Consider the following 15766-nt stretch of genomic DNA (forward strand, 5'->3'; position numbering starts at 1 on the left):
CAACGCCACGAACTCCGCTTCTGTGGAGGATAGCGCAACGCAGGTTTGCTTCCTGGATGCCCAACTTATGATACCGCCTCCGAGACGAATCAGGAAACCGGTGTTGGATTTCCGGTCACGGTGATTGCCGGCCCAGTCAGCATCCGCAAACAGCTCCAAACCAGAGTTCGACGACCCAAGGTGCAACTTATAGTCGCATGTAGCCTTCAGGTACCTGAGAACTCTTTTGGCCTCCTGCCAATCCAACTGCGTGGGGCAGCTCGACTTCTGTGCCAGAATCGATGTGCTGACCGCTATGTCCGGACGTGAATGGACAGCCACGTACAACAGACCTCCAATCAGGCTGAGATACTGCGCGTTGCTCGGCAGCCGATTCTCCTCCTCCTTCTGCTGTAGGTAGGCTGGATCCAACGGTATCTTCGACGGTTTGGCATCCTTCAGACCGTGTCGCTCTACAAGCTTCGTGATGTAGCTGCGCTGGTTCAGCTTGAATCCGCTGGAATCTCGTTCGACTTCAATGCCAAGGAACTGTTTCACGTCCCCCAGATTGGCAACCTCGAACTTCTTCCGTATCTCTCCAAAAATCGTGGCGAATTCTTCCTCGCTCCGAGTGGCAATCAGCATGTCGTCGACGTAGAGCAGGATATACGAGACCGATTTGCCTTTTCGCCGGACGTACAGGCATGGATCCGCTTCCGAAGGCTTGAACCCCATTTCCCGGAGCACCTCGTCGATCCGCAGGTTCCATACACGAGCGGATTGCTTCAGCCCGTATATGCTTCTCCGCAACCGGCAGACTGTGTTGGGATCTCCCGTGGAGTATCCTTCCGGCTGCTTCATGTAGATGGGCTCGTCCAGCTTCCCATGAAGGTACGCAGTCTTGACATCCACATGTTTCACCTGCATTCGGCGCCGGCTTGCGATGGTCAAGAGCGAACGAAATGTGGCCTGTTTGGCGACAGGAGCGAAAACCTCGTCAAAGTCGACGCCAAACTTCTGCGAGAATCCCTGGGCCACCAGCCTGGCCTTGTGACGGACGACGTTCCCCATGGTATCCTCCTTCGTCTTGAACAGCCACTTGCAACCTATGGCTTTGCGGTTCGGTGGCAACTCGACCAGTTCCCATGTACCGTTCTCGATGTGCGATTGATACTCATCGTCCATCGCAGCTCTCCACAGGTCGCCTTGTTGACCATTTAACGCCTCGGATGGGGTACGTGGATCGTTGGTCTTCGTCCGGTTTGTGACGACGAATCCCTGCTGCAAGCGGCTTGCTTGAGCTTCAGGACCATCATCGTGCTCGGCGGTTGCCGTGCTGTCGTCAGGTTCGCCTGTAAAACGGGTGGAGGGTAGTCCAGTGGTTTTGAAAAAATAATCTCTCAACTTGCCTGTAAGGAAGCGCTCCCTGCCGCTTCGCCTCAACGCCGGTGACTCGGGCGGATTTGAAGATGTGCGCGACGGGAGCGCAGGAGTTGTCACAGTGTCATCTGGAATAGGACCCACGGTATCGCTGTATTCGCTGTCGGAATCGTCTTCGTCGAATGGTGTTGCCGTTGCTTGCTCGGTGCTACCTTGCACGGTAGGTTCCCTTTCGCAGGCAGCCGGATCCCACGGGAATTCGCCATCCAGGTCCAGTCGAATCGTTTTCCGTGCTTCTGTTGCCTTGACATTGCTAGCGGCCTGTGCCGCTCCTCCTTCACGGATGAAACTTACATCTCGTCGCTTGATTACTTGCTTCGCTTTCGGGTCCCACAGGCGGTACGCTTTGGTGTCTTCATCAAACCCAGTGAGAATACATTCGTGCGCTTTGGCATCCCACTTCTTACGTTTCTGCTTCGGTATGTGGGCCATCACCGACGACCCAAAAACACGGACGTGTGCTAGACTCGGCTTCTTACCGCTCCACATTTCCTCCGGTGTCTTATCGTGCCCCTTCGTCGGAGAACGACTCACTAGGTACACAGCTGTTGCTGCCGCTTCTGCCCAAAAACTTTTCGGTAGGTTTGCTTCATAGAGCATACACCGCGCACGCTCCACAATGGTGCGGTTTACACGCTCCGCCGGTCCATTTTGCTCGGGCGTGTAGTCGACCGAAGTTTGGTGGCGGACTCCCAATCGCTTCAGATGGTCACCCAAAAGCTTGTTGGTAAACTCTTTCCCGTTGTCCGTACGTAGCACTTTTAATTTCTTACCAGTCTGTCTTTCAGCTGAGCGCCGGAAATCTTCGAAGGCCTTGAACACGCTTTCCGCCGACTTCTCGGCTAGGAAGTACACGCTGATTCTCCGCGACTTGTCATCGATGAAGGTGAGATAATACCGGTTGCAGCCCAGCACATGTAATATGTTATTCCATTATTTAATTTTATATACCAGTTCCAAAAGCTCTGTCGCTCTTGAACCGACATTGCTGAAAGGCAAACGAGAAAGCTTACCTAACGCGCAAATCCTGCAGTTCTCATCCTTCTTGGCTACGTCGCTGAATTCGAGGCCCGACACCAGGCCGCCCCTCAGGCGCTGCAGACTGTTAAAATTGATGTGACCCATCCTTCTGTGCCACAGATCGGCGCTGACCACCGGCGCGCATGCCAGTGCTTTCGTAGGCGGGAGTTGGTCCAGCTTGAATAGACCATTCGTTCTACTTCCGGTAGCAATGATGTGTCCCTCTGGATTTTTCACGGTGACACCGTCGGTGGTGAACGTGACGGTGTGCCCTCGTTGCACGATTTGATTCACGGATAGCAGGTTTGCCGACAGCTCCGGAATCACATGGACTTCGTGCACCTCGATCGGAGGGTCTTCTGGACAGCATTCAGGTCTCAGCTTCATGCTTCCCTTCGCAACAACTTCCATCGAACCTCGGTTGGCAGCGACCACCGTGCCACCATGCCGCCGGACGTTTTCCAGCGAACTTTCCGTTCTTGAGAAATGGTTCGATGCACCGGAGTCGAAGTACCAGTTGCCATCATCTTCGGAAATTGCAGAAAGGACTGTGCACCACGCGTTACCATTCCTGGTCTCCTTCTGGGGACATTCTCGGGCGATGTGGCCGTACTTCTGGCACCGTCGGCACTTGGGTCCCTTACCTTGAGACGCTGGGTCGGCTTGCTTCGGTTTTCGGCCGTGGTGCTTGTTGCTTGAAAACGCAGCACCCGCCGCTGACGACGACGACGACGACACACGAACTTCCTGCAGCAACTTCGTTTTGACGATGTCACCGGTAATTGCTGTTCCGGAATTCTCCAGTGCCATTATCATCGGCCGATACTCTTCTGGCAGGCCCGCCAGTAGGAGAGTGCCGATCCATTCCTCTCTGATGTCGAACCCGATGCCACGCAACTGGTGGGCGGTTGCTACGATCGTGTTGACGTACGCTTCCATGGACCCGTTGGTTGCTAGGGACGCCGTAATCAATTTTCGCAGCAAACCAACTTTTCGCGTGAGCCCCGTGTCTTCAAACGCCGATTCCAGCTTGGACCACGCTTCCTTGGCTGTTTTCGCTTCACGCACGTGGACGTAGTTGACTGGGTCAAGCAGCAGAATAATTTTCCCCCGCGCTCTTCTGTCCTTCAACGGGTCGACGGCAGGATCCGTTCCGTCCGCATTCGGCGTCGGCTTGACTGCTTCCCACAGGTCTTCCAGTTCGAGAAACGTCTGGACCGCAAACTTCCACGTGGGCCAATTTTCTCGCCCCACTAGACGCTCGATCGACGGCAGACTCGTTGAACTGTGCACCCTTTGAGCAGCAGCACCATCACCAACCTGCTGGGAATTTCCTGGCGCGTTCATCATTCGGACAAATTTCGCGATTTACTTTTCGAGAAAAAAAAATGGCTAAAACTCTGGCCCATAACCTATTGGAAAATGGGGAGAGAGCCGAAGAACGAACTACTTCGCTTGACGGTAGAAACGAAAAAGAAAGATTTTATTCACTACGTGGTACAATTCAAAAAGGCATGGCCTACCATGATTGACATCATTGGGTATTGCGGGTATGTTCGATATTGCATATCAAAGTCCAAATAAAGTCGTTCAACTCCCATACATTGGTGTGAAATTTTGGGGTTCATGAAGTACTAGATCAAAAAAATATAATACCTGCGTATAATGTTACCTTGCGCTCTTCTGCAAATCGTTGCTATGAGTAACTACTGTTTAAACAAATATAAACAAGAAAAATCAGATTCCGGTGGGTAAAGTTTTGAGTGATAATTTTCTGCAATCAATTCAATATTTTATTTTAGGAAACGGAAGTAATTGTTTAAAAATCAGCCCTCGTTGTAACTTTGGTAACGAGTCCTCGTCGTCGTCAATTATGAGAGCGTCCGCAGTCGAAAAGTTCGTCGTCCAATTCGAACCCCCAGGCCAAAAAATGTAACGAGTGTATCATATCGCTCACTGCGAAACCAATGAGATATGCCTCACCGACCTACCACCCCGTCGCTCCATTCACCAGCCTGACGATACCACCGCTCCGATCTCCAACGTCGCCAGACCTCACTATAGACCCCATCGTCCGGACGGGGCCCCGATCTTGCTTGATCCAAGCGTTGCCGGCCGGCCAAACACTCTACACAATAGTGTAGAATAAGCAAAAGTTAAAATGTACATTATTGAAAATTAGAAAAAAAAAAACTACACGAACACACTTTAAGTATGATTGTTAATAAATTAATGAGAATAAGTAATCCCTCGCGTTTGCTTTTCTTATTCGTGGACGAAACCCGTATTGGGAGCTGGACCTCGAGAGCTGATCCTCTGAAGCTCAAACTAGTTGTCCCTTGTAAACAGCACCAGGGAGCTCAGATTACAGCATGAGAGTCAGAGAGTTCAGACAACGCAAGAGTTTGACATGTTGCATTCAGTGTTGATATCTACTTTGGTTGTCATAGTTTACTGAAGAACAAGTTCTATAAAAATGAGGTATTCAGCCAAATGTCAAACTTGGGTACCGGGGACCAAATGCAGTACTAGAGTTGGTACCCAGTCTGAGCGCGAGTGCTACGACTTTATTTGGACTTTGTTGCATATGCTAACATAAGGAACTCTCACAGAAATTTTCCAATGATTTTTCTATGATTGCTCAAATAGTTCCTGCTGCGAATCGCATTGAAATTCCGGTTGGAAATTACCCAGTACTAATCCACGAATTCCTCCTCAGATTTCTCCAAAAACTCTTTTTGGGACTAATCCAGGGGTTTCTTAAAGGAGTACTTATGGACATGTTCCAAATATGTTCTTTCTGGAATACTTCCACAATGATTCCACCGAAAATTCCGACTAGATTTCTCCATTAATTCCTGAAGAGATTCCCCTTTGGATTATTTCAGGTATATATTGTGAGATTCCTCCAGAAATTTCTACTTTGATTCATTCAGAAATTATTCCTAGGATTCCTTCTGCAATTTGTCTCAGGATTTCTCAAAGAATTTCTTCAGGAAGTTTTTCACCATGGAGTTCTCCAGTAAACTCTACAGAAATCTCCGCTGGGATTCTGTTGAAGTTCATAGAGGAATTCTGCCGTGAATCGCATATCAGTCCCATCTTTGCTAGATTTCCTATGCAAATGGGACAGATATGCGATTCACGGCAGAATTGCTGCTAGAACATCTCCTGGAAATTCCTCATGTGATTCTTCCAGGAATTCCTTCAGTTCTCCTGAACCTCCTTCAAAACTTCTTCCGGAAACTCTCCGGAGATTTTCCCAGAGATAACTACTGAGTTGCCTCCAAGAATCCAACATGATTTCTTTCAGAAATTCCTCTAGATTCATCCAGAATTTTCTCTACGGATTCCTCCAGGAATCATTCTCGGGGCTTCTTCGGGAATTTATCCATTGTTTCGTTATGTGAGTTTCGATTTTGTTAACCCAAAATGCATTTATCTAACTGCCTTTTTAGCTTCGCAGAAAAATGTGAGAACTATTAAAATGTTAATTACCGCTTTTAGTTCTTTACTGGAAAAATAGACTTTTTCATTCATTTATTGTTTTAGACCAACAAATTTGTAAGATATTTTACGTATGAATAACGAATGATATGTACAGAAGGCACACATCAAAACGATTTTTTCTAAAAATATTAATATTTCACCTTAATTTTGCTTCCTGGATCATTGTGCATGGTGCAGTGCTGCCAAAGGTGTACGAGCCGAAAAGTTGAAATTTTGAAACACATTTCTATAGGTTCTAGCGGTTCTAGCCTGTTGGATCCGCTAGTTTCAGTGCCAATTTTGAACGATCACTTCACAATAGTGCATTGGAAAACCTTCACAAACTAGAGTTCTTACATTTCCAAGTCCTCTGCCATTCTGGCAGCGCTGCATTGAACATTATCACAATATATATGTATACATTATATGCATAATCATATTAAACATTCACACTATATGAATAATTAAAAGCCTTCGGAAAGCAGCAAACAATAATCCTCTCCGCCCTTCCCACATAGAACCAGAACACTTACCCAGGCATGCTGCGTTTGTGGGCTAGCCGGAAATAGACCGGTCACCGGCTGCTGATGAGACATGATCAATCGGTGGACAATCCGCTGGTAGTAGTCCAGCCGGACCCCCGAATTGCTGCGGCTCCTCATCCTCACCCTCCTTAATGGAACCAACCTAAAAACAAACTTCCTGAATCATCCAACCAATTTCACCACCCGGACGGATTATTACCCACCTCTACTCGAATCGATGAATTTGTTTCCCCCTTGATGCAGACGACAGACAGGAAAATAAAGTTTTCCCCTCGATGAGACAGACAGACGGCGGAAAATGATCGCACCAGCAGCAAAACTAGAATCGCACTTTTCTCGCTTCTGCCCTGTTCGATTCGGGCGAATTTCACTTGCTTCAGCAGCGGGTTTCGCTGGTGCTACCGGGGAACCTAGGTTCTAGCGTCGATCCGGGACCATTGCACTCCGATTCCGTGGAAAAAAAACTGGTTCTAATTTCTTCCCGCTGCTGTCTGGTGTTACGACGGATGGCTGTTCTTCTTCTGCGATGAAAAAGTGAGCGTAGAATGTCACTTGAATGTCAATTCAATCATCTGCTGCTGGCTCTGCACTGCACATAGAATGACTGCGAACGGCGGGGAGCTTCGTCGCATGCCGTGATGGCGTTTTTCTTCCGACTGATGCGAGCTGAGCAGCACTGTTTTCATGGGTGGGTGGGCGCGTTGGGAGGCAGAAACGCGAGTGTATTTTCGGCGGTTTTGTTTTGATCACGTCATTCGTCGCGCGGGAGGGGTAGGAATGTCGATGAGCGTTTTCGTTAAGAATTCAGGCGTGTGTACACTAAGGCTGTAAACCATTTCGCTTGTTCTTTTATCTTTCAGTAAAAATTTGACACTTCGATAGTTAAATTTGCCATCGAAAAGTTAAAAAATAACTACGACGGCGGCCCATTTGAAATTTGACAGAAGAGTAGTTATTTGGAACAAAATAAAGCACGCAGCCAAATCATTGTGAACAAAAAGTATCTATCGAACTGTCAAAACTAACCCTGGTCGGGAGTATAGGGTTATTTTTAACCGAGCGCAAATTAACTATCGAAGTGTCAAATTTTAACTAAAAGCTAGGGGCAAGACGAGAGCAACTCTGAGAGATTCTGAGTTACTCTTTTCATCGATGATCGACGAAATTTGGTGAAAGACATCCCTAAAACTGCAATTTTCATTCAGCACACGTAACACTTTGCAGTTTGACATTGGTGCCAGATTACACTTTGGCATAAATGGGAGGAATTCTGAGGAACTGTGACGAATTCTGAACAACACCTCGAACACAGATTTGCTCTCGTTAGATCTGTCTTGCCCCTAGACTAAAAGTTAATCGAACAAGCGAAACGCTTCACAACCTAAAAGCGCCTAAAATTCGAAAAAATTGTATTTTCTCCATCTTTTTACCGAGTTTTTAACAGCTGATTTAACTCGGTACGCGATAACCTAGCTTTTGCTGAATACTCTGTAAATGAGTTAACGAGTTCTGCAAATAAACTGTCAAAAAAATACACGTGAACGGTAAATATCGTTACTAACGAGGGGCGGATAACAACAATAAAAACAACTGAATCGAAAATGCGTAAGAAAATTCTTGATTTGGTCTAATCCCAACTAACAATCACTCATTTAACAGGCACCATTATGACGAATTAGTTCAGCATAATGTTGAATAACATTTGAACTATTTTCACGTACAACCTATGTTCGGGTTTTGTTCACACAAATTTGGAGAAGTTATAAAGCATCATGTTGTGTACCAACTTTTTTTGTTGTTGTTCAAAGCGTTTTTCAAATGTACAAGAAAGTTGTTATTAAGCATTGGCAAAAATGACTGAAAATAAATAAAATGCAAAAATGTTGAACTCTCACGAGAGTAATTATTTGCTCACATGTTGAGAACACCGATTATGAAATAAGAATTACATATAAAATTACCTAAATCCGGATTAGAACTCGAGACCTGTCGATTGCCAGCCGCATGCCTTCCTATCTGCGCCACCCTAGAGATGGTGAGATGCAACACCCAGTGCAAAACATAATCTTCCCATGATTCAATAACGATCATTCCTGAACTTGTGTTCAGCAGTGGTGAATTAGCACAGCACGTGGTAATCAACTGAACAACGCCTCATACTTCAACGGCTGTTCAGCCCAAAACACGTGTTTTCCATTCTGATTTCGCTGTCAGTATTTTTGTCGCACGGTGAGAAAACTTGTATCCAATGCGGCCAAAAAGTGTTGGTACTTATTGAAGATATTGTTTCCAGACGTACTAATTGCGAAATGAATATCTTTTTATTTTTATTATTAAATATCGATCTTTAAAAATGTATGGCAATTATGTGGTGCGGTATGGTCATGGACATGGTGCATTCACAGCATCTGTTCAGGTAATCTACTCATGCTCAGTCGAAGATCCGTTAAGCATTTTTTTTATGCTTTTGTCATGGAATCTTGATATTATGTTCAATAAATAGTGCATAAGGATGTTTATGGATACTTGAAATGTGTCGATTTATGAATGCTGTTTGGTTATCTAGGTGACTGTGGGAACAATATTCAGTAAACACGACAGCACTGAAATGACAAATGCATCGATCCAAGCGTCCAAGTCGTATTCTGTTTTATTTTACGTGATTCGTTTAAAATATTGGTTCTTTAATAACTTGGTTGTCTAAACAGTTTTAGCCATGATTTATCCCATAATCCGAACAAAGTTCCGAGTCAAACTATGACGGGCTGAAGGCGTTTATTTGACAAGTGAAAAGCACATTGTTCAGGAGCATATGTTTATCGATACATCAGCTTAATAAGATGCAGACAAATGTTTTGTTAAACTGTTTTGTTAAGGAATCAAAGATTGTCGAATAAATTTCTTATTAAACTTTTGAAAAGTGTTTTAATTTATCATTGTTGATATCGATGAGGAAAGTCGAACATTGGCTATTTTCTCAATTGAAAAATCATTTAAACAGTAATGTGTACAGCATAATTTTAGTTCAGCTAACATAACCATTATTAAGCAATAATTCAGCAAGCTTGCTTGTTTGTGACTTGCAATTGTTAGTTGGGATGCGTTGAAAAATGCATTGAAAATGCGACAATAAAGTAATCAGCGGCGTCATGGCAGTCAAGTTCGCAGATTGTGAACAATCCTCGGTACCCACCTAGGGGCAGGACAGATCTAACGAGAGAAAATCTGTGCTCGAAATGTTGTTCAGAATTCTTCACAGTTCCTCAGATTTTCTCCCATTTATACCAAAGTGTGATCTGGCACCAATGTCAAACTGCAAAGTGTTACATGTGCTGAATGAAAATTGCAGTTTTGGGGATGTCTTTCAACAAATTTCGTCGATCATTGATAAAAAGTGTAACTCAGAATTTCTCAGAGTTGCTCTCGTTTGCACAGTGTCTTGCCCCTAGCCGCCTCCCTAGGATTCGAAAGCTCCCACTGACATCGGGTTACTTGTTAGAAAATCTTACCGCATTTGGTGCTCCCGCATTTGATATTTGCATTTTGAATGCACACAGCAATATATTGTATGATGTAAGAAAAGCGAGATATTCTATTGATCTTTGTGCAACAAAAAAACGGATCGAAAATACCCATGAAGAATGCAAAGCAATCATTAAATTTTCCAAATGAAATGAATAAGTCATCAATGATCATCTGTAAGTACTATAGAGAATTGAATTTCATAAGAGCCACACACACGTCAAATAAGTTGAGAGTTCATTTGAAGGAAGGTACACTGAACTACAAATCAACCCAAATTTAAGTTGTTTTGACGCAATCCCGGTCTTCCGTGGAATAACTCAAATTTACGTTAAACAGCGAAAGTGGTGAGTGAGTAGTTCTCGATTGAGAGTTGCAAAAAAATTCAGTAACAAATTTTGAAAACGACGTATAATCAATGCTACACCATTGATTATACGTCGTTTTCAAAATTTGTTACTGAATTAACCCAGTGGTAAGTTATTTTCACCCAACGGAGGCCTCAAATGACGCAAATTTGGGTTAATTCAAGAAAACCCAAATTTGGCTTCTTCCACGGAAGAGCAGCGGATGCGTCGCCCGCATAACCATGAACCATACTAGAACTGTGCACCATACTGTTCGGAACTATGCACTACAGTATCTCAATAGTATGATAGAACATCCAAAGCAACAATAAGTCAACACTATCATAAACGGTTTCAACAGTGTGATAGATGGTTCTCGAGCAAATTACAATATGTGGAATAGGCGGTTAAGTTATGTTACAATAAGAAATCGCTCTTTTTCTCGAACAAAATTTTTCGTTTACAGTTTGCCAAAAGGTCGATATACTATCCATTTTTTGCCCAATTTACTGTCAAGCAAACAGTTCTAAAACAGTTGGCCCATAAAATCGGAATAAAAATCAGCACTGTATGTGTAATAATTGCTTTACTGTGCATGATGGTTCCATAGTCTTTTGGTATATAGTTCTCTTACAGTTGAAATAATTGGTAATTTTCTTATATATGATAATAAAAAGCAACTAGTGTTTCTCTTATTTCTATTTAATTTCGAAAAAAAGTAAAAATTAGAATAACAAAATTAAATCTGTTAGAAAACGTCTTTCCTCGCAGTCGTCCCACAGCTTCTCCAACATCATCGCTAGATGTTTCCTAACTTGCCTTCTGCGGTTAACAGAAAAGCATCCGGGATTCTTCTGGAAGAGTTTGAGCTGGGCCAACGCGAATCTATGGTGGGTTGATTTGCACTATGATGATACCAGCGTTGGAAGCACTACCGCGTTATGGATGAACTCCGAAATCGCTCCAGGACATGCCTATAAGACATAAATGGACGATATCAGCTTGTTGTCTAGGTGGAGTACTGTTGGAAGTTAGTATTCATTGTAATTAAGAAACAGGCATCGACGGAGCTAGCCTCGCTATGGCTTGCGTGGCCATGGTGGACTAGCTCCAACAAGTACGAGGTGGAGCCTTTTGTTGCAGGTTAAATATCGTTGGTCAAATCGGGTAGAAATTACTCACCGTGGATGGACAAACAGTGTTGTGGACACGACTAATGATGGGAATGCATGTTCCATGACCGGCGTAGCAATGCCGTCGGGTTCGACAGCTGGCAGCTAATTCCGACGACGTAAACTCCTCCGGGTAGAAAACGTTGTTTACTATGGCTAGAAGAAAGACTTTTTTTCAGATTCTTACTAATTTTACGCTGGACCAAAACTTACCTAACAAGACGTTGACGGCCGCCTTGGAAACGATGACCGATTCTCTGCGAAACAGGATTTTTATTAACGAAATTGAAAACAAAAACCAAATCGCGTTTGTTTTCGCTGCTTGCTCAGACTTCTTTGTTATGGAAATTGTCACGGCAAGCATCTCATCGGCTTTCATTCACTCACATATACCGATGCATGCAACAATATGTCATACTGTTCAACATCAGTAACATGTGGTGAAATTCACGTGTGTAAGTGTGTAGCTTAACATAAATGCAAACCGTTTGTCAGAGGGTGATTTCATATTGCAACCATACCTCACAACTCATATTGTTTAAAAATGTCTGTACAATATAATATATTGTTACCACCTGGTTTGGATTGAATATACCGTGGTTTACAGTCAAACAAATTGAGTTTCATATTCTTCAACATTAAAGCAACTGTTTGCCACACACTTACCTCAACAGATAAAGGTCATGTATTGTTTGGAGTTTCAGACAAACTGTAATTTGTTATGCGGGCGGTGCTTCTCTCTTTGTTTTCGACAACATTGCGGTGGGGCGAGGGAGAAAACAACCCAACTTTGAGTTAAAACTTTAAGCAGTTTAGCCAAATTTGAGTTTTTAAAACTTATTCTTTGGGTTATAATATTTTTCCGTGTATGTGTCTAGGGGCAAGACACTGTGCAAACGGGAGTAACTCTGAGAAATTCTGAGTAACTCTTTTCACCAATGATCGACGAAATTTGTTGAAAAACACCCCTAAAACTGCAAGAAAGGCGAGATATCGGGCAATATTGTTTTGATTTTGCGATGAATCAGGCAACACTCAAGCAAAAACGAGAGCAAACCGGAGGATTTCTGAGCAACTCTGTGAAGGAAAATTGATTGATTGATTTGTCTTTATTAGAGAGACTTTCAGTGTGAAGGAAAATGTACTCTCCAGCACAGTGTCTTGCCCCAAGGTTCCGATAAATATTCATGAAGAAAACTAAAGTTCAAGCTTGGGGCAAGACACTGTGCTGGAGAGTACATTTTCCTTCACAGAGTTGCTCAGAATTCTTCCGGATTGCTCCCGTTTTTGCTTGAGTGTTGCCTGATTCATCGCAAAATCAAAACAATATTGCCCGATATCTCGTCTTTCTTGCAGTTTTAGGGGTGTTTTTCAACAAATTTCGTCGATCATTGGTGAAAAGAGTTACTCAGAATTTCTCAGAGTTGCTCTCGTTTGCACAATGTCTTGCCCCTAGGAGTCGTCCCCCTCGGCTTTCAAGCATTAGCTCAAAAATGAGTAAGGCCCCACTTGCTCACTTTTGGTGTGCCATGGGATGAATACAAATAAGGACTGTTCATTTTATAAAGAGGACAGTTTATTTGTGTGATACCTTTTTTATTTTTCAATAAAATCATTATCGTTTTTTTGCATAAATATCCATAGCTATTCTACAGTGTAGGAAAAATATAACATTATACAAATTGTCCTTAATTATAGAACTGAAGCGGTTTTCGTTAAAACTCAATAAAACCCCATTTCTCAAAATTCTACACAACTTTCCACATACATAACTTTAAAATTTTCATGAACTTTCCAATGTGTTGGGATCTAATACTATTCTTCTAAAGGTAGAGTGTAATAGTTGGTCAGTAATAATGCACCAAGCATTATACAGCTTGATATAGTGAGTTGCCTTGTTATCAATGAAATTGATAAAAAATACTTATTTAAGTCCAGTGATGCAATAACACTACGGAATCGGTTCAAAATTTGTCCAGTATAGAAGAGAATCGCATTCTAAATGATACCGAAGAAAAATATGCTTTAAAGTATTGCATCTTGCATTGCTTTATAGATTATCGTGCAAATGTTCAATCGTCTGAAATATTTGTTCACACGTCATACACCAAAGAAAGTAGCATGTAAACAAACCGATTATTCCATGCACCACCCAAAAAGTGTAACCGACGCTTAAAATTTCTAGCAACGAAACGAACCAGTATGCCGAAACTGGTGGGAACATATTGTGGTGTGACAAAAAATTTCTGTAGGAGGTCGAATACGGTGCAAAATAAGCAATACATTCTTCCCCGGATAAAAAAAATGACCATTCATTACATGGTAAATATTATTAACATATGACTGGTTTTATTGTTCACAATAAAACTCATAGTAGATATATTGTTACTTTTTACAATAGAAATCAAGCCCATATAGTTCGTACAATAAGTGAACATTAGCTTTATTAGTGACTAATTTATTCGATTGTTTTTCAATAGTTCTATAATCATTTAAAGTTATTATCAGTAAACATTAATTTAATTGGCTAGGGGCAAGACACTGTGCAAACGAGAGTTACTCTGAGAAATTCTGAGTAACTCTTTTCACTAATGATCGACGAAATTGGTTGAGAAACACCCCTATAACTGCAAGAAAGGCAAGATATCGGGCAATATTGTTTTGATTTTGCGATGAATCAGGCAACACCAAAGCAAAAACGGGAGCAATCCGGAGGAATTCTGAGCAACACTGTGAAGTAAAATGTACTCTCCAGCACAGTGTCTTGCCCCAAGTTAATTGGTTTTTATATAGTTGCAAAGTTGCCTGCAAAGTTCTCATGGACCTTTTATTAAAAAAGAGTTTATTTCTCAATTACACTTAAAAACAATTAGTAACAAATAAATAACAATAAATATTATTGTTGCTTGGATCAGGTTTGTATAATCAAATACAAAATCACTTGACATATTTTTTTTTAAGTTTTCGCGTTTTCGTTTTAAATTTGAGTACAGTAGATGTTTCGGTTATCGAATGTTATTCGCTGAAACTTCAACGACTGACAGACGTCAAGCCGTGTTGGCAGAGGAAGCTCTCAACTAGGGGCAAGACATTGTGCAAACGAGAGCAACTCTGAGAAATTCTGAGTAACTCTTTTCACCAATGATCGACGAAATTTGTTGAAAAACACCCCTAAAACTGCAAGAAAGACGAGATATCGGGAAATATTGTTTTGATTTTGCGATGAATCAGGCAACACTCAAGCAAAAACGGGAGCAATCCGGAAGAATTCTGAGCAACTCTGTGAAGGAAAATGTACTCTCCAGCACAGTGTCTTGCCCCAAGGCTCTCAATGAATAACCGAAGAAGTACTTATAAAAAACTAGCTGAAAAGCAGGTTTTAGCCCATTTTAGCCAAGTGAGGACGTTAAGACGAGAAAAAGATGAACAATGATTTTACTAATGTTTTCCAATAAATTAAAGGAATCTAGTAAACAGTAAACTACCATTTATAACAATACAAATACAATTTGTGTAATGGGGTCAATTGAACCGATGTTAAAATAAACATGCAATAATATTTGTTGTTATGTAAACAGATTTCGCCTTTGAAAAACCAAAGAATTCATCACAGACAAACAGACGTAACACTTCGAACATTTTTCGAATTAAATCATAGTCACGAAAACATGTTCGCCCAATGCTAAAAGGACTGAGTTTGGCCGACCATCAACTAGGTGGCGGTAGTGGGCAAACGTCAAACTCGAGCAAAAACGATGCGAGCGCCACGGGTGATCAGTTGGCCAACTATCAAATTTTAAAATAGACCGTTAAATCGGTGTACGATGCAAAATATCGGAGTGTTACGTCTGTTTGTCTGTGAATTCATATTTCTTGGTAACATTTTTCTTCAGCATTTACAGATACTAATGGCCACATGAATTGTGAACGATTTATGGTATGGATCATACGACCTGAGGTCTGACTTGTGATATTTGGCAGTTATTTGAAAAGATTGATAGATCTTATCAACAGCTGCCAAGCAACACATACCAGACAGACATCAGAGTGTTTGACACTTATCATAAAATGTGCATATCATTCTGGCGGCCGTTAGTGCTCGTAAATGCTGGATATAAATGTTAGCGGGAAATTTAAATTCTATGGATTTTCAAAAGCGAAAACTGCTTACAAATAACAACAAATATTATTGTATTTTTATTGTAACAACGATTCATTTGACGCCTTGGGGCAAGACACTGTGCTGGAGAGT

General features: G+C 42.4%; 2 protein-coding genes across 6 annotated transcripts in view; both read right to left on the bottom strand.

Moving 5' to 3' along the window:
- LOC109415631 (probable phosphorylase b kinase regulatory subunit alpha) overlaps positions 1-7146 on the bottom strand; it is a 60294-nt gene extending 53148 nt beyond the window's left edge. For 4 of the 5 annotated variants that reach the window (XM_062843955.1, XM_019689552.3, XM_062843948.1 and 1 more), the window contains exons 1-2: positions 6677-7145; positions 6462-6615 (exon numbers count right to left, since the gene is read on the bottom strand). In XM_062843955.1, coding sequence (XP_062699939.1) covers positions 6462-6590 — 129 coding nt within the window. In that variant the 5' untranslated portion in view covers positions 6591-6615; positions 6677-7145. Of the gene's footprint in view, positions 1-6461; positions 6616-6676 lie in introns of all 5 variants that reach the window. The other variant, XM_062843939.1, reaches the window with a different exon arrangement.
- Positions 7147-10818: 3672 nt separating this feature from the next.
- LOC109414867 (uncharacterized) lies at positions 10819-11908 on the bottom strand. Its single transcript, XM_062857899.1, has 3 exons — positions 11728-11908; positions 11525-11670; positions 10819-11316 (listed from the first exon to the last, which is right to left on the bottom strand). Exons 1-3 carry the CDS (start codon positions 11891-11893, stop codon positions 11248-11250), a joined length of 381 nt encoding a protein of 126 aa, XP_062713883.1. The 5' UTR covers positions 11894-11908; the 3' UTR covers positions 10819-11247.
- Between the last annotated feature and the right edge of the window lie 3858 nt (positions 11909-15766).

The sequence above is a fragment of the Aedes albopictus genome, chromosome 1 (genome assembly GCF_035046485.1).
Source record: "Aedes albopictus strain Foshan chromosome 1, AalbF5, whole genome shotgun sequence".
Lineage (NCBI taxonomy): Eukaryota > Metazoa > Arthropoda > Insecta > Diptera > Culicidae > Aedes > Aedes albopictus.